The 24,059-nt window shown below is 48.5% G+C and overlaps 1 protein-coding gene across 3 annotated transcripts in view; it reads right to left on the bottom strand.

Moving 5' to 3' along the window:
• Nucleotides 1-3,930: 3,930 nt before the first annotated feature.
• The window catches only part of INPP5D (inositol polyphosphate-5-phosphatase D), a 94,502-nt gene continuing 74,373 nt past the window's right edge, over nucleotides 3,931-24,059 (bottom strand). For all 3 annotated transcript variants that reach the window (XM_045575327.1, XM_036421324.2, XM_036421322.2), the window contains 9 exons: nucleotides 23,817-23,906; nucleotides 21,686-21,799; nucleotides 20,352-20,434; nucleotides 17,798-17,885; nucleotides 14,219-14,368; nucleotides 13,607-13,703; nucleotides 10,723-10,989; nucleotides 6,442-7,054; nucleotides 3,931-5,020 (listed from right to left, as the gene is read on the bottom strand). In XM_045575327.1, the coding sequence (XP_045431283.1) occupies nucleotides 5,018-5,020; nucleotides 6,442-7,054; nucleotides 10,723-10,989; nucleotides 13,607-13,703; nucleotides 14,219-14,368; nucleotides 17,798-17,885; nucleotides 20,352-20,434; nucleotides 21,686-21,799; nucleotides 23,817-23,906 (1,505 nt within the window). In that variant the 3' untranslated portion in view covers nucleotides 3,931-5,017. The remainder of the gene's footprint in view (nucleotides 5,021-6,441; nucleotides 7,055-10,722; nucleotides 10,990-13,606; nucleotides 13,704-14,218; nucleotides 14,369-17,797; nucleotides 17,886-20,351; nucleotides 20,435-21,685; nucleotides 21,800-23,816; nucleotides 23,907-24,059) is intronic.

Raw genomic sequence — 24,059 nt, 5'->3', positions numbered from 1 at the left:
GCACAAGGACTTCCTATGTGTCCCCAAGGTGCACTCCCTTTGGCTCAGGCAATCTGAGCAGCTCTGATGTGTGTAGCTATCCAACTAGCCCCTCACCCCTGCCCCACCTCAGCTATCCCCTACTCAAGCCTAAACTAGTCCCCTGGCCTTAACTATTCTCCCTGACCTAAACTAGTTCCTCTGGCCTCAAGTAGCTTATTTTTCTTGGCTTCAACTAGTCCACCTGGCCTCAATTAACTCCTCCTTGGCTTCAACAAGCCTCTCATTGCCCATTGTCTTCAAGGCTTTCCCAGTCTCAACCCGCCTCTTGATTTCTTGCCTGGCTTGTTTCATGCTCTTGCCTACACCTACCTCTCACCTTTACCTGCCTCTTCCAGGACATTCCTACAGTGCCTGCTCAGCTGCCTCCCTCATGGCTGCCTGAACTTTTTCCCTCCCAGTCTTGTCTTCAGGGAGAGGGAGGGGCTACAGTTAATGAGCATCAACTAGTGTCTAAAAAGGCAGGCTGAGTTTCCTCAGGGCTCAGGAATCCACACAACTGCACCATGCACTAGGTACCCTTCTCCCCATTTTAGAGATGAAGAGACTGAGGCTCAGAAGACCTAAGTGCCCAGTATGAGATCATATTTTTAGGAAATGAAAAACAAGATAAATCCCATTCCCCAGAGCTCAGGAATCCACATAACAGACTGTGACCTGAGAGAGAACTGACCAGTGAAGATTAGCTACTCAAACAGAAAATAACAGGCATGAAAATCTGTTCATATAATAATGTGTGTCTAGCCAAAACCGGTTTTGCTCAGTGGATAGAGCGTAGGTCTGCGGACTGGAGGGTTCCATGTTCAGTTCCGGTCAGGGGCATGTGCCTTGGTTGTATGCACATCACCGGTGGGGGATGTGCGGGGGGCAGCTGATAAATGTTTCTCTCTCATCGATGTTTCTGGCTCTCTATCTCTCTCTCTTCCTCCCTGTAAAATATCAATAAAATATATTAAAAAAAATAATGTGTGTGTTGGAGGGGGCCCCCAATAGATGGTGACAACCAGAACTCAGGGACAAAGGTGGTCAGGGATCTTGAGGAGGGATTGAGTAATTAAAAGGACAAGGATGAAAGTTCTTCAACTGTCCTGGACTTTACCTGCCAGTGTTGTTCTGACATAGTGCAGGTTTCCCAGAAAGAGACCTTGGAGTGTGTGTGTGTGTGTGTGTGTGTGTGTGTGTGTTGGGGGCGTGGAGAAGGGTCTGTGTGGGTGAGACAAGGCATTTGAATTACTAAGGGTCTCTTTCTGTTGGAGCGAAGGCTGGGAACTGGGTTTGCTGCCTTGCAGAAAGCTTCTGGGCCCCCAGATAGCTGAATCTCCATGGAAATTAGCTTGCGTAGAAAGAAGGCAGTTATTTTAAGGATAGGCGAAGAGAGAACCTATAGGCTGGAGTTAGGGGAGATAGCTGTGGGAGAGAGCTTTTCTGAAGACTAATTTCCCTCCTAGGAGGATAGAAAAGAACCAAAACCCAGGAAGGAGGAGGAGTCCAAAGGTTGTCAGTCCCTAGGAAATGGTGCAGCTGCCGGTCTCCAGGCCGAGCAGGGTGCCTGGTGCCCATGCAGGGACTATTAGAGAACAACTACTATATAACAACATCTTTCTGTTGGCACAAAATCTGCTGATTTCAACCAGCATGCATATAATCATGCAAAGGAGAAAAATTTGCTTCTTAAAAAAAAAAAAAAAAAAAAGTGACTGTAGCAGCCCCCATAATCTCAAAAGACTGCAGAATTCATCTGGGGGTGGGGCAATCTGGTGAGGAAGCTTGCTCATGAACCTGCCTGCTTGGTTTGGGAGCTTGTGAAGAAAAGCTGGCATAAAACACAGATGCTCCTCCACCTACGATGGGGTTGCAACCCCATAAACCCTTGGCAAATGGAAAATACCATAATTTGAAAATGCATTTTAATACCCCTCACCTACTAAACATCACCTACTAAACACCCAGCCTACCTTAAAGGAGCTCAGAAAACTATATCCAAAAACCACTAGCAATACAATATTGACTTCTTACCCTGGAGATGGGCTGCCTGGCTGGGAGCTGTGGCTAGCAGCCACATCACGAGAGAAATATCACTAGCCTGGGAAAAGGTCAAAATTCAGAATTTGAAGTCCAGTTTCTATTGAATGTGTATCATTTCCACACCTTTGTAAAGTCAAAAAAATCACAAGTTGAACCACAGAACCACCCTCAATCAGGACTGTCTATAAATTGCTTAGGTGATGAAGTGGTAAGAGTTTACGGGTCCCCTCTCATCCTGCTGTAGGAGTGTTTGGGAGGCATAGGATTGGGAGCAAAGCAGAAATGGTAGAGAAATCTGGCTATAGGGGCCCCCAGTAGATGGTGACAACCAGAACTCAGGAACATAGGTAGTCAGGGATCTCAAGGGTTGGGTATGGGGGCTGAGCGGTTAAAGGCACAAGGGTGAAAGTTTTTAATTTCACGGTGTTCCAGTTCCAGTCAGTGCAGCGGGCCCTGCTGTCCACCAGCTTATAGACAAAGCCTGGTTGGTGCTCACACAGCCTGTGTTACCCAACAGAAAGGCTCCGTTTGCCTGCATGCATCAAAGCCCAGTAAGGTGTGAACAGGAGTCTACAGCCAAGAAAGTAAGGAGTTATTAAGGAAATGGCACCATGGCCAGAGTTGCAGGTAGCTCATACTCAAAGACGGCACGGATTATATAGGAAAAAAAAAAAATCATTAATCATGGTGACGAAAGAACTTAGGGTCTTGATCTCTACTGATTGGTTGGCACTAGGGTAGGGGGTAATGGATCATTGCTTCTGTCCTGATTTCAGCCTTGGATTTGGTCTGTCCAGCTTCACAAGGATTTGTTCTGTGAGATTGTTCCACTTTCCTGGGTCAAGAGCTAAAACACAACTGAGGCCGAGCTATTGTCTTCAGTTTGATTGAAAACTCTGTCTCTCCAGTCAACAGATCCAGGACCTTGTTCCTAAGACCACTGGTTGCTGACCAGAACCAGCTGTCCTGAGGGCTTAATGATCAAAAGGGAGGTGGGTGAGTCAGGGTGCTTGGTAAAGCTAGTTAGACTCAAAGGCAAAAGAAAATCAAAATAAAGGATAAAGAAAATAAGGTTCCTGCAGTTATATCTGTGTCGGAGCTTTGGTGAGAGGCATAAGGGGCTCTGGGCTTGTTCAGGTCACCAGAATGCAGAGCAAAAGGAGTCCAAGGTGCACCCCACGCTGCTGCTCAACTTGCTTCTCCTGGGAACCTTCAAAAATGGTGGTGAGGGCCTGGATGTTCATTCTCAATGAAGGTGAGAGCTCAAGCTCTTTGTTCTCACTCCCAGCATGCCAGTGCACGCTGGCAGCCTCCACTTGCTAAAGGCCAGTGAACGGTTTGCTCCGTTGCTGCCAAGAACACCACTCCCTTAAGGTCTGAAACAGAGCAGAGGCTGAGTAGCCAGAGGTAGTGGGAACAGCAGCCCAGGCCAAAGTACCCTGGAGGTGGGGCCAAGCAGCACCCATTCTGACTCTGCACTGGGGCCACTCCCTGACCTGTGGAAAATGCAAGCTGTCCCCAAATGCAGGGAGGTGAAGGCCCATGACCTGGGGAGTGTCTATTGTCTCTGGAGCTTAGCAACTGACACAAAACCTGGAGGAGCTTGTGAGTGCAGAGCAGCAGGTGGTGGTTGTGGAGATGACTGGTGGAAGTCAGGCGGCTGCGGATGCCTGGAATTCCGCGATGTGTGACATCTACTGCTGTTCCTAGTCCAGGCCCAATTTCAAACTGGTTCTAACCAGATTGCCCATCACCACTGTTAACCTCAACATCCTCCCCTCCCCTCGCTGCTGCTCTACACCCACAACAGCCTAGAAACATTGTTTGTGGCTGAATGTCAGGAAAAAAGGCCACACAAATGAGAGCTGAGTGAGAGAGGCACAATTTATTGGTCACACAGACTGCACACAAGGGGATGTGGGTGCATATCCAGTCTCAGGCACTCACACACACTTCCAGATTTGGTTTCTTGCATTAATTCTGTTATGTGAAAAAGCAAAACAAGGAAAGATGTCACCAATCTATGCTAGTAACCAAGGGAGCAGGGCCAAAAGCCATGAGAGTTCAAAGAAAAGGCTGCACAGTTTTGAGAGCTGGGCACCAAGAGGCCCACCCTCCAGGCAGCCAGGTGGGGAGTGTTGGGGGCTGGTCTGGTGGTGGCTGCCCACATCAGGGAGGGCATGGGGGACCTGGCTCAGGCCTGGGCATCTCTAGCCCAGGCCGAAGCTGGACTTCCCACGAAGGGGAAGAACTGATTGTCCTTCTTCAGAATAAAGAACTGAGAGGACCCAGAGGGACCCCTGATCTCAGCACCAGCTCTGCCCGAATTCCTGGGGGCTAATGCACTTTGTGTCCAGGTCAGGTTTCTTGTACCCTAAATTAATACTGACTCTCCAGCTCCCTGAAGGTCGAGCCATCTCACTCCAGGAGGGCACTCGCCTTAATTTTTAATGCTTTAGTCCAAACCACTCAGAACTTACTGTTTTGAACTGGGGGGTCTGGGAATATGGTTTTGGTGGGCTGAAGAAGACTCAACTCATAATGTTTGTAAATCGCTTAGCAGGTACCTGGCACGTAGTACATGCAGCCATTATTATTATTGACATTATTATTATTTACGTTTCCACCTGGAAATCAGCACTTTAGTTCCTTTCTTCAAAATGATAACCGGAACAAGGCTCTTGGGTCCCAAGTACCAAGATCAAGCTGGGGGCCCAGGTGCCCGAGTTGTTTGCTGCCCTTCGGGTGTGCTTTTTCTTCCAACCTCAGCACTTGGGGCCCAGTTTCGAAGCCAACACACTCTGCCGACTACAGAAGCTGGCCTCTCCTGAAAAGTATGAAGCCCTGCACAGGAAGCTGGGTAGGAGAGGCCAACAGGACGTCGCAGGAGAGGGTCCGAGTGGCTTTGTGCTGCTCCTCTGGGCTCACGTCTCACCGCAGCTCACCGGGGCCTTCACTGTGGACCAAGGACAGAAGACTGTCAGTGCTGCATTCTCGCCAGGCCAGATTTAAGCCAAGTCCCCATGTCCCCGCACACTGTGGGTTAGGCCAGGATTCCTTTAACAGAGTGCTAAAAAGAGCCAACACTTAGTAAAGGCCCAAGTACCTTAAATATATATAGTTCTATGCATATGTTATAAGACTAAATAGCATGTAAATACATAATTTAGATGTACATGATAACATACAGTAATGATATAAAATAAAATTTAAGTTTCCTTATAAGCCTGTGAGGCATTATAAGGCATTTTAACCACAGAAACCTGGCCGGTGTGGTTCAGTGGTTGAGCATCAACCTATGAACCAGAAAGTCATGGTTTGATTCCCTATTGGGCACATGCCTGGGCTGCAGGCTCGATGCCTAGTGAGGGGCATGCAGGAGGCAGCCAATCTCCACCTCTCTCTTTCCCCCTTCCTCTCTCTGAAATAAATTAAAAACATTAAAAGTGAAAGGAAACATTAAAAGTGTTAGCTAGCCATAATAGCCCCTTTTTACAGATGAGTCAAAACTGAGGCTCAAGGCACAGAGCCAGGAAGCTGGGGAACAGGGATTCAAACTTAAGACACTCTGGCCCCACAATCAGTTCTTCGCATTATTAGTTCTGCTAAAAAAGAAATCTATTTTATGAAAAGGAAGGGGACATTGCATCTGCAGTGTCAGCAATATTGGGAAATTTTAAGTACTAATACTAGTGCTGATAAGAATAAAATGTACATGATCTGGGCTCTTCGTTTTTGTTTTTAATTATTATTATTTTTTTAATCAGAGAGGAAGGGAGAAGGAAAGGGTTATAGAAACATCAATGATAACAGAATCATTGATTGGCTGCCTCCTGCACCCCCCCCCCCCCCACACACACACTGGGGATTGAGCCCACAACCTGGGCATGTGCCCTTGACCGGAATCAAACCTGGGACCTTTCAGTCCACAGGCCAATGCTCTATCCACTGAGCCTGGCACAGATGGCCTGGGTTCAAATCCCATCTCCACCCCTTCCTCACAGAACAACTCCCAGAGCCACTGTTTATTAGAACCCACTCCTAGGCTGGATGGTCAGATCATGCACATTCATACTCACATGCACACCTGCCAGCTCATGTGCACCTGAGCACACTCCTGGGCATGGCAGGTTATATCATACACATGCAGGTACATGCACATGAGCTCACATGCACACTACACATAGGCACGGTAGTTTTATCATATGTTCACGTACACCCACTCGCTTGTGCATCCAAGCACACTCCTGGGCATGGTGGTTGTGCCACATATGTGCCCATGCATGCACGTGAGCCCAAATGCATGCACTCCTTAGCATGGCAATTGTGTTGCACATACGCACACACACATGAACCCCCACAGGCACCCCAGGGCACCTGCATGGCAGTCCTGCTGAGCGGTGTGTCGTCGGGCCGGTGCTTGCTGTGGCGGGGGAGCTCGGCATTCTCACGGTAGTCTCGGTCCTTGGAGTGCTGCAGGTGTAGGACCGCTGGGCTCTTGAGTGGAAGGGGAGGGCGCTGGGCCGGGGTTGGCGGGGCCTGCTGGCTCAACTCTGACCTGGAAGGCTTGATGGGCCTCTTGGCTGGCACTGGGACTGGGGAGCTGGTAGGGGCCTTGGGCTTCCCCTGGCTCTTGTCCCCCGTGGCCTGCCGGCCCTCGGCAGAAGATGAGCAAGTGAAAGAGCGGAGCCGAGGCGTGGGAGTGATGATGGGTGTGGGTGCAGGTGTAGGCACCGGCTTGCCTGGCCCCTTGCTGCCCTCGGCCTCCGGAGCTTTGGAGAGCAGAATGCTAGGAGACAAGATTCCTGGGTCTGGGCAGGGCGGGAGCTCCTTCTTCAGCAATTTGGGAGACTCCTGCTCTTTCCTGGGAACCAGCTTGGAGAAAGAACTCACAGATCCATAGAGTGGGTTCTCAAACATCTCAGGCTTGGTCAACTTGGGGTCCTCCTGAGGCAAAGGCTCCACTGTGTTCTTCCCCACGTCACTGGGCCTGGAACATGAGAAGGAGGACAATGGGGAAAACACATGAGGAATGACTGCTTGATGCCTATGGGTTTTTCTTTAGGAGTGATCAAAATGTTCGGAACCAGATGGAGGCGATGGTGGTACAGCATTGTGAAATACTGAATGCCACTGAATTGTTCGCTTTCAAACAGGTAATTTATGTTATGTGAGTTTCACCTCAATTAAAAACAAAATTAAAAAATGGAAGGAAACTGGCCAGTGTGGTTCAGTGGTTGAGCATCGACCTATGAACCAGGAAGTCATGGTTTGATTCCCTATCAGGGCACATGCCTGGGTTGCAGGCTCCATGCCCAGTGTGGGGAATGCAGGAGGCAGCCAATCGATGATTCTCTATCATCATTGCTGTTTCCATTCCTCTATCCTTCTCCCTTCCTCTCTGAAATAAATTAAAAATATTAAAAATGAAAGGAAAAGGAACTGTGCTAGCTAGTTATGTATTGATGCTCACATAGATAATCTCAGTTGCCGCCAGAGCCTTGGTGAGCAAGGGGAGTTTGCTGAAGGATTTGTAGGAAGGGAAGAGAGGGCTTACATGGCACTGCCAATATCAAAACCGGCCCCTCAGTCCTCATCAGAGAGGCCTGCCTTTCACAGCCTGCCCCTCACTATTGCTAACAGACCCATCTTCCTGGCTCCCCTCACGAATCCCTCAGCTTCTCTGCTGTCTCTAGCAAATTCTGCTCTGACCTTCAAGGGAACGAAAGCTTTGCAGGTGACCAGACACCCTCAGTCACCATCTGTGCTACCTAAGAGTCCAGGTCAGGGAATGCCATTAAACAGACATGTATGAGCCACTATGTGCCCCAGGCTCAGGAGTCAGCTGTGAACAGGACAAAATCTGGGCGCAGGGACCAATGTTTCCAATTAACATAGTTCTCTTCCTAAGGCACAGCCCTCTCCCTGGAGAGCTCCTGGTGACCAGAGTTTCCTTCATGGACTCATGTAGGGTGGGGAGAAAAACATGCTGGAAATCAGAGGGAACCTAGAGATATGGGGAAACAGGCCAGCAGCAAGCAAACTACTTGCGGCTGGCCTGCTGACTTGTGGCCAGAGAAGGAGCGCCTATCATAGGCCAAACCAGGTAAGCGCTGCCTCTGTGGGTTTCCTGGCTTCTTATGGCTTTTATGTAAGGCGATTTCCTGCAGAGCAAATTATGAGAACCAGGAATGGGACCACATGTTACTTTCTGGTCAACTGCATAATCTCCTGGGAGAGTCTTCTGGGATCTACTTTCTGCAAAAAGGAGGCTGTCATGAAGAAAATGTGGGTCCCTGGGAACTTGGCACTTCTCACTGATGGGATGGGCTGAAACACTGCTCAGAAGCCACAGTGAACAGACACTTTGGGGAGTAAGGCATGGGCTCAGGGGGCAGAGTGAAAGGTCATCCTTGCCCAGGTGCCAATGAGACAAGATGACAGGGAGTGTTGGAAAGGCTAGCCTCGGGGACATGCCAATGGGGGCTTGACTGTCAACTCAGTTTCTGGCTCATTCCTCTTGGGAAAGTCCTGGAAGCAATTGTATAACTAGGAATGCTGGAGCCTTGAAGGAAGTCTTTGGAAAGCTGCCTCTTCACCACAGGCCACCCTCTGTCCCAGTCTGGAACCTCAAAGACCTTTGCTATGATTTAGCCCCAGGAAGGAAGGTGTGGGAGGGTACAAGTGGCACTGACCATCATCTTCTAATAAAAAGGCAAGAAGGAGAAAAGAAAAATTCAAGATCTGACACCTTACAGTCCACTCCACGTGGCTGAGCAGGAGGAGGGACTTGCCTCCAAGAATTAGGGGCAGGACCTGGGTGTGAGCCTTTTTTAAATTTCAGAGCTCACTCCCCAACGACAAGAGCAGAGATCGTGCAACTCAACTTCCGCCTCTGGGAGGGGGCTGCTGTCATTCTTGCAGAGGGGAAAGCTTGGTCGGGGCAAGGGAGACTGGGAAAATCAAAACAAAAACGTAAAAGTCTTATTTCCATGACCAAAGGTGATAGGAAACCAATTCCCATAGTAGACCATGGTTGTAGAGTAAGCAAACCAACCAATATCCATGGCACAGAGTTAATTTCTGTGGCAAAAGGACTCTACTTCACAAATCGATTCTGGAGTTGATTCTTTTCTAAAGTGGTGAAACACTGAGCAGGAGCTGAGAAGAGCCATCTTTCTAACCACATGACTTCAGTGGGTGTCCAGTTGTTCAGGTTTGCAGAGGATTCAAGGGGCTCCCAGGATGTGGGATTCTTAGTGCAAAAAAGGGACAGGCTTGGGCAAACTGGGATGGCTGGTCATCCTACTTATGTGTAGGGCAATGGTGAGGTGATATGGAGAATGATGGTGACACTCCTTTTTCCACAGTCTTTGCTCAGGCTGAGCCAGGGATTGAGTACAGTTAAGAGGGATGCAGGCAGGGGTGGGAGCTGATGGATTCTTGCCTCTAATCACCTCCTTGGTGAGCAGTGAGCTTAGAATGACACCCTGAGAGCCCCTTGCTTACAGATGTCCCCATTCTGAAGCTATGACCCATGAAACTGGAGGGAACACATTTCCCACACACTTATCCTGTGCTGTCCTCTCCTGTCCCACCTGCCATATCCTCTGTTCCTTCCTTCCTTCCATTTATTTATCCTTTTTTTTTTTTTTTAGATAAAAAGCTTAAAGAATAGAACTGTAAACTGCCCCTCAAAAAGGTGGGGAGTAGTGAGATGAGGGAGAATACTGTTTGACAGCACTCCCTTCCCTGGCTACTAGAAAGTGACAGAAAACATCACTGAGGAACGTAAGAGCTCACAAAAGAGAGCAGCCCTCTGAAGGCACTATAAACAGTAAAGACAGCCACCAAGGAAAGACGATGCTCATGATAATCTGCGCATCTTCGATCATGGTTAATTGGGCTCTGCACTTTTTATTTCCATCTGTCATCCATGGTTACTAGAAACTTGCCCGGTTCCCTGTTATGCTTCATGAGATGCTTATGAATGGTTTTCTTGGTTACGGTGGCAAGTATGAGAGGTGGCTGTGGCTTTGACTACCTGACCTGGGCTTGCCCATGGCTCCCTCCTCCTGACACACGCTGTCTGAGTCATCTTTCTCTAACCTCCTGGCTTTTGCTGAAGTTTTGCTGAAATTTCACTGCCAAAGGCCCCCCTCTGCCTCTCCACAGGCTAACTGCTCTCTCCCTTTGGCATTCCCAGGCTCAGCTGTTGCTTTTTCTGACTTTCCTTAACAGGAGAGACAGGAAAGCTGCACCTGTGGACAGGCACCTCATGGTTAAGAAGAGAGAAGAGAACTTGGTGTTGGAGAGGGACTTCTCCATGGAAATTCCCACCTCCATGCCCCAGAAGGCCTAAAGGGTTCACTGGATATAGAAATGTATTTCTCAATAAATGTAGTTTTTATAGGAGGTATTTTTCTTGACCATTTCTTTAAAGTTTTCTATTTAAAAAACCAAGTTTACACTAATAGGGTAGGACTTGGAGATTCCACAAGTATTTCTTGAATGTCTACAGTGTTCCAGGTCCCATGGATGAGTCAGAGACTAAAGTGGACCTACGCCCCTGCCCTCATGCAGCTTCTGTCCTAGGGCTGGGTTTCCCAGCAGTGAAAACGCAGGGAAGGGAGAGGTCTTGGTGAAGAGAACACTCACCTTGACTCTTGTGTCCTGGGGCAGGAGCCCCGGGTTGCCGTGGAGGATGAAAATTTCTTGGGTGATATGGGCGGTTGGGAGGGTGGTGTTGGAGGGGCCTCTCCCCTTCCTGGTCCCAGGGAGGAGTCCTTCAGTGGCTGGTCATAGCTCCAGGCTGTGGGCTGCTGGTCAGGGGACAGGGTCTGTTTTATGTACCCAAAGGACCCCACCCCCATGTAATTGGGGTTGATGATTTCTGTGATGCTGGAGCCACTGCAGAGAGGGACCCTGTGGGGGAGACATACAAAGTCACAAGTCAGTCCCAGCCTGAGGATGGTGTCTTCTGCTGTTGCTCAGGACCCCTCAGGGTCTCCTCAACTCCTTCACTTTTTGGGCAGTGGATGTGTTCTTTCATTTGTTCATTCATTCATCATTTATTCATACAACAATAGTTTCTGAATACCTAGTGTGCACCAGGCCCTGGGCCAGGCAGAGGCAATATGGCTGTGCATAATAGTCTCTGTTCTCATGGATCTCAGATCTGGTTGAGGAGACAAACAAAACTCAGGAACTGAGATGCATGGGATTTGTACAGTGCTGAAGTCTGAATGAGAGCCACAAAAGGGCAGCGATAGACTGCAGGAGCACTGGGACCCACTGGGCATAGGGTAGCCAGGGAAGGCCTATCTGAGGAGGCAGGTAAGAAGGAAGTGGGGGAGACAATGGTAAGAATAATTGCAATGGCCCTGAGGTGAGAGGTACTTAACTGTTCCAGGAACCCTCAGAGGGCCTATGAGCAAGTGGGGAGAACAGAATGAGAAGCTGTTGAGGCTGGTGGGGCTGAGTGACCGTTGTGGGAGGGCAGGCTGGGGTGGGGGAAACGGAGAGCTCCACCTGAGACACGTCAGCTTGCCCGTTTGCATGTGAGGCGTGAGAATGGAAATGGCCAGGTGGGCATTTGAAGATGAAGGGACAAAGGTTAAGGCTAAAGCCTTGAACATGGGAAGTCAGCTGAAAGCTGCCAAGGGAATGTGCTGGAAACCAAATCAGTTTCACTGAAAAAGAGATGTTGACAGGAAGCCAGGAAGGCTGGTCAACAACCTTAATTGCTCTAACCTTTAGTTGAGATTTTGTTAGCTGAAGCAGAATCTACCTTGTCCGTGAAAGTTTCTGTTATTTTCTGCCTAAGGGCTACATGTAAATTTCTGTTTATGTTGCTTAAGATGTCTTCCCCAAAGCCTCAATAAAAGGGGATGAAAGGGCCAGAGCAGTAGTAGTTCTCCCGCTAGAGTTGGACTACCGCCTGGCCCCCCAAATCACCAAATTGAATTTCTTCAAGTCTCTTCATTTGTGTGTGGCCCTTCTCCAGAAGCTGAACCCTAAATTGGAACTCTTTCTACGCGGGCCGTGAAAGAGAGTCCTATATCTGGCGCCCAACGTGGGGCGTGAAAGAGAGTCCTATAGGAATGGCCCAGACCCAGGTGAGGGGACCTGGGACACCAACACTGCTGCTTCTTGGTGACAGAAGTGCTGTCCTTGTAAGACAGGGCTGTCATGAGACGGAACAGGCAGAGTCTGAGTATTCAGGTTATAACAAAGCCTCCCAGCTCCCTTCTGCTCAGCCAGCCTGGTTCTGTGCACAGCTCACTCCCAGCCGTCAGTGCCTGCTTAACAAATATTAATTCTAATACTAGTCAAAGGGAAAATAATTTGTAGACTGACACTGACCCTGACTCTGGAGCAGAGCAGACATGTGAGAGCCTTGATGCTTTCATTGGTGGGTAATAGTGGGAGAAAAAGAAGGAGAGGGAATACTTCAGCATCCATGGCTACAATCCTCCGAGATTGGGTGTAGATGAGGAAACAGGCTGGAGACGTGAGCTCCCGTGTTCCCAGTGGGTGGGTGGTGTGTGTGAGGGCTGGCTGGAAGGACAGGCAGTGTGGGGACCAGCAGGGGCAGAGCGCACGGGGGCTCTGCAGAGGCTTTTGGATTTTTGCTCAGCCAATGGCACAGCTTTGCTCCCTCAGCAGGTATGAGACTATGACAGCCTTCACGGGCTTCTTCTTCTTAAAAAAAAAAAAAAAAAAAAAAAAAAAAAAAAAATATATATATATATATATATATATATATATATATATATATATATATATATATATTATTGTTTTTTTACAGAGAGGAAGAGAGAGGGATAGAGAGTTAGAAACATCGATGAGAGAGAATCATTGATCAGCTGCTTCTTGCACACCCCCCTACTGGGGATGTGCCCGCAACCAAGGTACATGCCCTTGGTAGGAATCAAACCCGGGACCTTTGAGTCCACAGGCCGATGCTCTGAGCTAAACCAGTTTCGGCCTTCACAGGCTTTTTTTCTGGGACTTGAGACCACATCAGAGCTGGGGTGACTGCTATTGGGGATTCTTCTAAATTCCGGGTTATTGCCAGCCCAGTCTCTGCCAAGAGCAGCCTGTGTTCATTTCCCCCAGTGAACTCTCCCCTAGGAACAAGATGGGGTTTGTGGCCACGAAGCCAAGACTGTTGTCCCTGGCAGACACGGCAACCATTCCACACAGCCACCTTCACAGGTGCTTTCTCCTGGGTGGGCTATGAGTCCCTAAGTCAGGGCTAGCACCTAATCTGCCTTGGTTTCTCTAGAACCTGTCACATAGTAGGTGTTCAACCCATGTTTGTTGAATGGAGCTAAAGTTGCCAACACAGAAGAGTCTCCAGGCCTGGTCCAGTCACACTAGCCCCCAGAGACATGGGTTTGTGGTCAGGACAGCGTCTCTCCCGGCTGAGCTTTCTTTCCTCCTGGTTCTCAGTTTTTCTGCACTTCACGTACCCTCCCTGGTCCTGGGTCTGCTAGGCCGGCTAGTCTGTGAAGCCATGGCAACCTCCCTGCCCTACCTGGAAGCAGGTTCCCACTGCTTCATGGGGTCGTGGCTGGTGAGGCTCTTCAGACACTTGGGTCCGCTGGACTCATCCCGCTCGGTCTTCACAAAGTCTGCAAAGGAAGAGGCAGGAAGAAGCAGGTGAGGGCCCAGCATGCAGGTGTGGGCCAGGATGGCAGAGGCTTCCACAGACATGCCAGAACTGGATGGTGCATACTGCTGCTTGGGGAGGTGGGCTAAGCAAGATTCTGAGGGCCACGTCCATGGGAGGCAGCACCCCTGGTGGCCCAGCGGCCTCTGAGGAGCCAAGGGTCCACATGTAGTGAGCCCTGCTGTCCCACTGTCCACATGAGGCAGGACCCCATCATGTTTACAATCTCAGCTTAGCACTGGTTGAACATGCACTTCACCTTGGGCTGGCTACTTTCCTGTTATATGACCTTCAGTCAATTATCTAACCTCTCTGGGCCTCAGTTTCCCCATCTATCAAACAAGGATGATGCCTGGCTCTCAGAGAGAATATTCAACAGCTTTGCTGAGAGAACCCTCACTCCTGTCTAATCCTGCAGCGCTGATGAGGGCTGGAGGTGCGGGGCTGGGGGAGGAGAAGGGAGTCATGCCCACTTACCATATAGCTTCTCCCTCATCTTGCCCTGGGAGGTTTGCAGCTTGATCTCCCCCCGGAAGTGACCTGTCATCTCTCCATGGTGGGTGAGAGGCGTGTAGATGGGGAGCTGTGTTTCGGTGGCCTCTAACCGCAGAGCAATGCAGCCCTCACCTGGGGACATGGAGGGGGCAACAGTAATGTCAAGACCCTGCTATTTCGCAGGAGAAACACCGTGAATTTGGCCTGGAGAGTTAGTTCTGCCACCAAAGACAGTCGTTCAGATGATGGCTAAGGTAGGGATCATTGAATAAACATTTTAGGACGTCTCAGTAATCTGGAAAAACATCTCAAAATTTATAGCAAATGAACTCCATGTAGATTAGTTACTGTGAAAAAAAGTTAAATAATAGATAATCCAGAAAAACAGAATTAACTATTAATCTTCTGGCTGGAGGGAATGACAACTTTCTAAGGTTTAAAGCTCTGTCAGAAATGACAAAATAAGACTGACAGGTAAGAGAATATAAAAGTTTAAAACTTTTACACAGAGGAAAAAAACACACACACAAAAATGAGATGATTGACTGGGACCATTCACTGCAGTCAGCTTCACAAAGGAGGGATTTTATCTGAACTCACGAGGAACTCCTCAAAATTAAATCCCCAGCAGATAAATAGGCAGATCACCCAAACAGTCATTTCACACAAAAGAGAACTGTAGCTGGTTAATTTCAATAAATGGAAATTCATTCAGCCTCAAAAGCAATCACAAATGCAAACGAAGCAGCACAAAGAGATTCTCTCACAGACATGAACTTAGCACAAAACAGAAGGAAGAAAAATACCCAGGGCCAGCGAGGCTCAGGGAAACCTGGATCTTGGGACACGGCAAGGTCCACATGGCAAGACAGCATTTCTGGAAATCAATTTGTTAACAAGGTTCAAGAGTCACGGACATAAGTATACCCTTTGACCAGCAAATATGAAACTCATCCTAAAAAGATGATTTAAAAGAATAAAAAAATGTAGCTTCAGAAGAACAAAAAATGTCCCCAAAGAGATCCATCTCAGCATTATTGGTAACACTAACAAAAGCAACTGGCAGAGCCTCAATAACAGGAATAAAAACGACTGTGAAAAATGAGGCTACAGCAAATGCATGGAATACTATGAAGCCATGAAAAGCCACAATCACAAAGACCATGTTGGAGGGTTATGGAAACTGGGTCTTATCTAATACAAGGTGAGGAAAGCAGAAAATAAATGGTGTCTCTGTGATGATTAGAAATCTAGAAATCTAGGACCTATGCCTATGGATGAGGATGGAAACCAAAATAAAAAGGATTTCTGTAGAGGGGAATGAGACCACTGGTGGATTTTTTTTTTCTTTGTTACTATCATGATTTGCTATGTATGAATATAAAAAAGAGGAAACAAAGGAAGACTACAATATTTGATTAAGGAAATGGAACCATCAGACCTGAGTTCCTGTTTCCTGCCACTGCATTTTTCTCTTTGTACCATTAAGAAGGACAGGAGATTAAGATCCGGAGCCAACCCCTTTTTCCCCCCAGGCTCTGCCTGCCCCTGCTTTGGCTCAGGGACCCTCTTTCTAGTGCTGCACTGGGAAGGGGAAAAGGAATGATTCTGGAGCTGGACTGCTTAGGTTCAAGTCCAAGGTCACACAGTAGCTTGTCAAAGTCAGTAGCTACATGACCTTAAACAAGTCACTTCATGTCCTCACCTCTGGCAAACAAGGGCAGTGACTGTACCTCAGTCCCAGGGCTGTGGCAAAGCCTGCATAGTGGCCGACAAACACCCACGGGCACTCTTTGTGTCTCTGCCTGTTTCTGTTTCCTGACTTTCACCATCAGCACAGAGCACCTTCAAATTCCTCCACTGGAAACAAACCCCCCTGCCTGGACCAGGTTCACATTCTGGCCTGCCTCACACCCTTTGCTTCCTCACCGCCATTCTCGCCCTAACTGCGTCTCCAAGTATGGGGATGGCCCCGTGTCACTCTGTCTAAGGACTGTGGCTTGGTTTTTATTTCGTTGGGTCTCTTGGCACATCTGCTATCATAACTTTGTCTTCTTCACAAACCAACTCTGACAGTATCCCCAACGCCACAGCCTGTCCTATCACTTCTCTGGCTGTGCCTTCTCAACCTCCGGTGCCTGTTCCTCATCGCAGCTGACCCAGATCAGGAAACAAGACATTAACCCAGCTACTCAAACCAGAAGTGTGGGGCCATCTGCAACAACCCACTTGCTTCAGTTCCCAAGGCCAACCCATTTCCCTTCTTTCTTTTTTTTTCTTTTTCTTATTTTTCCTTTTTAAAATTTTTATTGATTTCAGAGAGGAAGGGAGAGTGGGAGAGAGATAGAAACATCAACGATGAGAGAGAATCATTGATCAGCTACCTCCTGCATGCCCCACACTGGGGATGGAGCCCATAGCCCAGGCAGAAATTGTGCCGTGACCTCCTGTTTCATAGGTTAATGCTCAACTATTGAGTCATGCCAGCTGGGCAACCATTTCCCTTCTTTACACCTCTCAAATTTATCCTGTCTCTCCATTTTTACTGTAACTGTTTTCACTCTGGCCCTTCATCTCTCTTTTTGAGTTTCTGTTGTTATTCCTCAATGGAGGATATTTTTCCCGTTGTTTTTCAGAGAAAGTGGAAAGCATCAATGTGAGAGAGACATTGATTGGTTGCCTCCTGCATGTTCCCTAACTAGGCCAGGGATCAAACCTGCAACTTAGGTATGTGCCCTTGACCAGGAATCGGACCCATGACCCTTCGGTGTGTGGGCCGACACTCTAACTGCTGAGTCACATCGGCCAGGGCTCATCTCTTATCTTGACCACTGCAAACACGTACTTGTAAGATGGAAAGCTGATCACATTACTGAGTTGTCTGACTCTCTGATGGCTTCCTACTACTGCCAGGATAAAGTGTTTGCTGCTAGCCTGGCTTGATCTGGCTCCTGCCTTCAGCCTCTCTCTGACTACTTGCCCCTCTTACTCCCTGCTATAGCCACCCTGAATATACCAAGTGTAAGGGTGAACATGACATTGGGCGGGAGCCATGGACAGGCTGGAGACGTTACAGAAGACAGAGCCTCTCCAGTAGGACAGCTGGTGGAGCCACCAGCCTGAGCACTGAGCAATGCTGGGCAGATCCGGGTTTCAATAAGGGCTCAGCCTGTTCTGACCTGTGTGATGTGGGCAAGTCACTTAATCTCTCTGAGCCTAGTTTTCTCCTTGACTAATTGGGAGAATACTGTCTGCTTCATAAGGTCTTGTCAGAATTACAATTTAAAATTCCTGCAAAACCCTGGGCACAGACTCTGACACAGGAAAGTCTTAGTAAATGGGAGGGGCTGTAGCTACTAGTCATTACTCCCAGAAGCCTGAAGGGGCAAGAAAGATGACTTAAGAGTTATTGTCAGTCTACAGCCCTGAGATGGAGAAAGGATCAACAGGAGAGTAAGATGGGGAAAGGCAGGTGGGCTTTCTGTGTTGGAGATGCCTGCTACACCAGAGGCCACCAGCCAACAGCAGGTGTGGCACCTATGGCACCCGCGGGACCCTTACCATAGGATTCGTCGCTGTCGGAGGATTTAATGCTAATCAGGATGTGCTGGTCCAGCAGGTACTCGGGGTCGGAGATAATGGGCTTTAGCTGCAAAGAGAAGTGCATGGGATTAGAGGGGACAAGTTGGGGATAGGCAAGGAAGGGCCGCCCGCCCAGAGGAGGGGATGCTGGAGAAAACAGGCCTGTAGATGTTGTCATTAAACAAATTTGAATCTCTGCTTTTCATGCCCAGAGAGCAGGAAGGAGCCCATGGGTACCCCCTACACAGCCGGGTGGGATTAGCTTCCTTTCCTGTCCCCTTCCATCACATTGCACTCTGGGCTCCAGGGACAGGGCCTGACCCCAAGAATGCCCCACCTTCTGTCTCCCTTCCCTCCTTTGCAGTCCCCAGGATCCTGGGAGTGGGGCCAGGCTGATGAGGAAATAGGACAGGACCAGAAACCAAGTCTGTAGGCACCATCCCCACCCCAGGCTCCCCAGCAGAAAGCAATTCTCCCTCGGCCCTTTCTAGGATGGAGGCTGCAGGGAAGGTGGTACCACAAGGCTGCACCCATCTGGGCAGGAGGGGCCTCTGTGTCCACCCATGCAGAGTCCCCGGTGAGTCTGGGGTGTCCTGCAGCGAGTAGGAGGATGACAGGCACAGGTCTCCAGTCCCCAACTACCTTGTTCCAGGCTGTCCCTTTCCTTCCCACCCACAGATACACAGAGACCTCTGGTGCAGGCCTACTGCCATGTTGACTGACAGAAAGTTCCAGGATAAATGATAGGACATCGCAGTGGGGCTCTAAGCATTCTGGGGTTCCAGAGCCACACCGACCACTCCGTTCACTGACTTGTCATGATGGCCGGCTAGAAGTTTGAGCCTGGGCCAGGTGCAGCAAATGCAGGAAGGCCCTGCCCTCTCAGCAGCGGGGGGAGCAAAGTTGCTGATGTCTGAGGAATGTCTGTGGGTACACACTCACCATGGTGGGGATGAGAGTGGAGGGGGGCAGGAGAGAGTGTCAGGATGTCCTGAAAGGGTTTTAGGGGATAAAGAGAGAGGAGGAGGTAAGAGAAGTGGGTGGCAGGGTTCAGGGAGTGGGAGGGAGTGCTGGGGGAGCAGATGGGGCTGGAGATAGCGGAGGGGCTGGGAGCCACACCGAGAAGCTTGGGCTCATCCCATGCAACAGCAGAGAATGGACAGGATAAAGCAGGGTACGCCAGGCTGAGGCAGGCATTCCAGAAAGATGCATTAGGAATCAGGATGCTTTAGCAAGAAGAAAGGAGGGACAGAGACTTTGGTGAGGTGGTGGTGGGTGGAGAGGAGGGGACAGAGATAGGAAGAGCATCAGGTCTTGGAAGTGGACAAAGTGCTGCAGGGACTGGGTTGCTGATATACTTCCTGACAAACAAAGGCGAAAAGAAGCCGTTTGGGTGCTGCATGGGAGCAGCTGGGAGAAGACACAGCGGGGTGTGGAGGGTGGATAAGGCAGGATGTCACCGTGGAGCCAAGAGCCACCAGGACTCAGTGCCCGAAAACAGCCCAGGACCCGGACAGTTCACTTCCGCCTCACTCCCCGATCAGAGTGTACCTGAATTAGGAGACTGCGATTGGGGCATCGGCCTCTGTTCCTGAGATTATATGGCCTTTTGAGTGTGTGGCCCAAGAGTTGGTTCCAATCAACAGTTAATGTCAGTGGGCAGCCCAGCCCCTGAAACCTGCGTCTTGGGAGAGGATGGCTCCCTCTACCTGTTACAAGCCATCCTTCAAACCTCATCTAGGTTGGCACCTCTGAGAAGAACCTTCCAGGGGAAGCCTGAGACCCCCACCCATGTGATTTCCCCAGACTTATACCTTCCCTCTATGTGCCCCTCCCTGGTTATGGAACAAGGAAGCAGGTCCTTCTCCACTGTGCAGTCAGCATGAACATTTGGATGTGTCCACCATAAATTCCACATCATAAAAACAGTCCTGGGTTTCAGGTAGAAAACCATTTTTTTCAGCATTAAACATCAATGTACTCCCATTAAGTTTTGCCTACATGTTTTTAATTATGACTCTCTGCTCACATGGGTCATGGTCATAACAAGTTCTCTCTGCATTCAGTGTTCATGTAGGAGCCAGTGGACTCCTCTCTACACCTTCACTTAACCCTCCGAGCTGTGGCTGACCAGGCTGTAGGACTATTGCAGGGGAGTTGGGGCCTCAGGGGTCTGTTGCTGAAATTTTGTGACATGAACAAACCTCTTTGGGATCTGCTTCAGTTTCCTTCTTTGTAAAACCAAAGTTGACCTCTAGATCTCTCCCACAATCCGTTATGGGAATTGAAATCCATTTAGAAATATTGGGGACACTAGACAAAGGCTCATGTTTAACCATCGCTGAAAGCGAGCGACCAGCTACCTTAAAAGAAAGCTGGCCCAGAGGTGGGTAGGTCTGTGGGGTCTCTCCCGCATTTGCCCCCTGGGATGTCCACTACCTCTGGTCATGTCCCCCAGAGCTCTGCCACTTCCCAGCCCTGCTGGCTGGGTAATTGCAAAATCCTCCCTGGGAATGTGCTCTTCTTGAATTACCTTTGGAAGGGTCTCACCAAACCTCACCACCAACTCCCCTTCGCTTCCTTCTTCATTTTCTCCTTCCTGACTCTTGACAAAACCTGTTGGAGGACAAGATGGCTGGTTCTCAGAGGACAAAATAAGAACCAGACAGAACAGACGCCCACGGCCGGCCCCCTGGATCAATGAAGATACCGTCTGCCTCTCTCTATAGGGGCCACAGCATCGATTAGGAGTTGGCCTTGTTGGGGATTCTGTTTTGGTGTAGGGGATGGTCATTTGCCAATGGGCTCTAGTTATTTTTAGGAAAATCAGATTTCCCTCCGTTTTGGCTCCTCTTTGCAACAAACCAGGCAACTAGAAATCATCACTTCTCAGACAAGGAGGTTAGGAAACATGACAGCTCTCCCACGCCACTCAAGATAGCAGCCTTTTGAGAAGCTAATTTAAGCTTCCTCGAATATGCTGTTTCCATAGAAATGCAAGCAAATGTCTTGATAGTTTATTAAAAACACCCACATGAAAATCCTTATAATTTTTGGAAGAGATTTGGCCCTGTTTGGTGAACTGGGACCTGGAGAGTTTGTGGAGAAGGTGGGCCTTTCATGAGGACTGGTCCCAGGTGAGTCAGGGGTGGGCCAGCCTGCAGCTGGGGGCTCAGGCTTTCTTTCTGATTTCTGGAAGCTTCCATCATCCTGTCACCTCCTCTGTTGGAGTTGATTCTACCCCTGCTACCACCACCACTACCCAGACCATCTCAATGAGAGCTAGACACCACACGGGTCTTCTCACACAGAACAGCTTTAGATGACATGCCCAGAAGTGCCACTTGGAAAGAGTATTTTGTGCTAACTGCTGGCAGAGGAAGTCCAGCTTGTTCTCGGATGCTGCAGATCACCTAGGAAAGTGCCCATGGTGTAGGACAGAGTATGGGCAGCTCAGGGCCTGATTCTGGCCTCCAGTACTTTTGGACTGTCTAGTTGACTCAGAACCTGGATTGGGGGGGACCCTCAGGTGAGCTATACTTTGCTCTAAGGGGCAGTTGCCTACAAGGCTGAGGGATCAGTGCATTAGTGACTGCCCTGTCCCTGGAGCAGCAGTAGTCTGCTTTGTAAAGCCAAGGTGACCTCTAGATCTCTTCCACAATCCACTATGAGAATTGAAATCCATTCAGAAATATTGGGTCCACCAGACACAGGCTACATAATAGGGGTCCCCTTGTATCTTCCATCTGCAACCCTGCTTCTTGGACCCCACCTTGAGTTCATCCCAGAAGTGAGAAATGGGGCAAAGCATCATTATGTCTCAGAGTTGTGCCTGCTGCAAACAAAGGAAGCCCAATAACCCCTTACTCTCTAAACAGCTCGAGTGGAACTCCAGGTAGAATTTGGTCTGGGACTTGGTCTTCAGGGTGGCAAAGCATCTGAGAAACTCGATCTGCCCTTGGCTGTCGACAGTCCCGGGGCCTGGAACAGATGAGAACAGAGATTGGGTTCCACAGTGTGTCTGGAGATGGAACATTTCAAATCAGCCCCAACCCCCCAACACGTTCTTTCTTGGGGTCCAGGAAGGTGAGAGTCCAGGGGGAAGAGAGGTTTTCCTTCAAGTCTCACCACCCACACTGAGTGTTCCCATGGTGGTATCAGCCTTTGTGATGAATCATAAACTGGTGGGGACAGAGTGAGAACAGACAAGAACTCTAGGATCAGAGCTATATGGCCTCGGGCAATGCCCTGAAGTTCACTGTCTCAGTCTCCCTATTAGTTCTGGCAAAGAGAACTTGTCTGAAGGCTAAGCAGCTGAATACCCAAATCCATCTCATTTCTAAGTTCAGGTTGTGAGGGATCCCTGCTCTTCCTTCCTCAGGCACTGTGACCTCACTCACTCATGCTGAGAACTTGCTCTCAACGCTATTCATCTAGAAAACATATTTGCAAGCATTCTTAGGCTGGTTTTGAACATGTGTTCTGTTGTTCCATATAAATTCTGAGTCACCTGAGACATTTCCTTCCTCTGTCTTTCACTTCCTTCCTTTTCTATTTTTTTTTCTTTTCCCCAGCTTTATTGAGGAGTTACTGACAAATATAATTGTGCATATTTAAAATGTATGACATGATGATTTTATACACATAGACATTGTGAAGTGATTGCCAAGATCAAAAGAATGAAACATCCATTACCACCTGTTTTGTGGGGGTTTCTGGTGTGGTGAGAACACTCAAGATCTCTCAGTAAATTTCAAGTATATAATACTGTCATACTGTATTATTACTTATAGTCACCAGGCTGAATAGAGCCCCAGAACTTCTTTATCTTATAACTGGAAGTTTGTACCCTTTGACCTACATCTCCCCATTTCCCTCAACCCCCCCCCCCCCCCCCCGCCTCAACCACCATCCTGTTCTGTTTCCATGATATATGAAATCTGCTTTTTAAAAAATTTCCGCACATAAGTGATTCCATACAGTACTTTTTTTTTTTTGTCTGAACTCAGAGAAAGGGGAGATGGGTGGGAGGTGGGAAAGAGGTGGAAGGTTCTAGAAAGCCACAATGGCCAGAGCTAGGAAGAAGACAGGATGGTGGGTCATGGCTGCATGGAGTGGGGAGGCCACATCACTGGAACCAGGAATGTTAGACCCAACAGCATGGAAAAACATCCCAGGAAGACTGTTGCAGCCTCATCTACTACATCCATCACAGCACAAAGGACACAGTGATCAGGCTTTTTCAACCTGTGTTGAGCCCCATGATCAGTCTTCATAAATGAGTCTGGACTGTCTGCTGCCCACAGAAGTGGGGGTTGGCAGAGAATGTGATAACATGGCCCTTAGGCCCAGAGCTGGACATGCCAGAGAGAACACCAGCCACTGTTAGGATAAGGATGGCCTAGTGACCAGGGCTGAGCTGGTTTTTTGAAAACTTACTTGTAAATCTAAGTATTATTTATTCAGTCATTGCATCCCATCTTCACATTTTTATTATCTCTGCCTGCCATGAAGCTGCACTAATATAAACTTAAATTTTCTTTAGACCCCCTTTTTAAATTTTAATAAACGTATTTAAGAACATCTATCACAAGACTAAATGGAAAATCAGTGCTTATTGACTTACACAGAAGAAATAAATTTAAAACATATTAAGATAAATGTATTACTAATAAATGGTATCAAGGACCCATCTAGGATTTTTGATGGTAGTAGACATGGCCACATCTTAGAAAACACTCATTTATTTAATTTTAAGGACTCTATTAGACCAAAGACTTAAAAGGCTGATGTATTTGCCACAGAGAGTAAGAAAATGCTTTGGATTTGAAATCATGATGTGGCTTGGACATGAAGAAACCAGATAAACAGACTGTGGATTTTCCTGGAAGAAGGGGCCTTCATCTAATGCAGACAATTGACTCTTGCTACCAAAGACGAGTGTCCAAGGCCTTTGCCTTTGTGGAATATGAAGGGATGGACACTGCCCACCACTTACCATTTTTGGAGACAAACTGGGAGGTGACTCCTGCCTCAAATGTGGCAAAAACAGGGCTGTGGTCACTTGTCATAATATCACTGGTGCTGCCTGCAGGGAAAGAAAGGCATTTCTAAGCAAGGAAAGAGAAAACCTTCTGATCAAACCAAGGATGGCAAATCCATAGCAGAAATCAAGTCATGATTTGATGGAAGCCTCCAGAAGTTTTGTACCTGTCTTTTCACTGACCTTCCACAACTACAC

This window comes from Pipistrellus kuhlii, unplaced genomic scaffold (assembly GCF_014108245.1).
Source record: "Pipistrellus kuhlii isolate mPipKuh1 unplaced genomic scaffold, mPipKuh1.p scaffold_m20_p_7, whole genome shotgun sequence".
Taxonomy (NCBI): Eukaryota; Metazoa; Chordata; class Mammalia; order Chiroptera; family Vespertilionidae; genus Pipistrellus; species Pipistrellus kuhlii.
The sequence above is the reverse complement of the archived record's forward strand: the minus strand, read 5'-3'. Positions and strand labels throughout refer to the sequence as shown.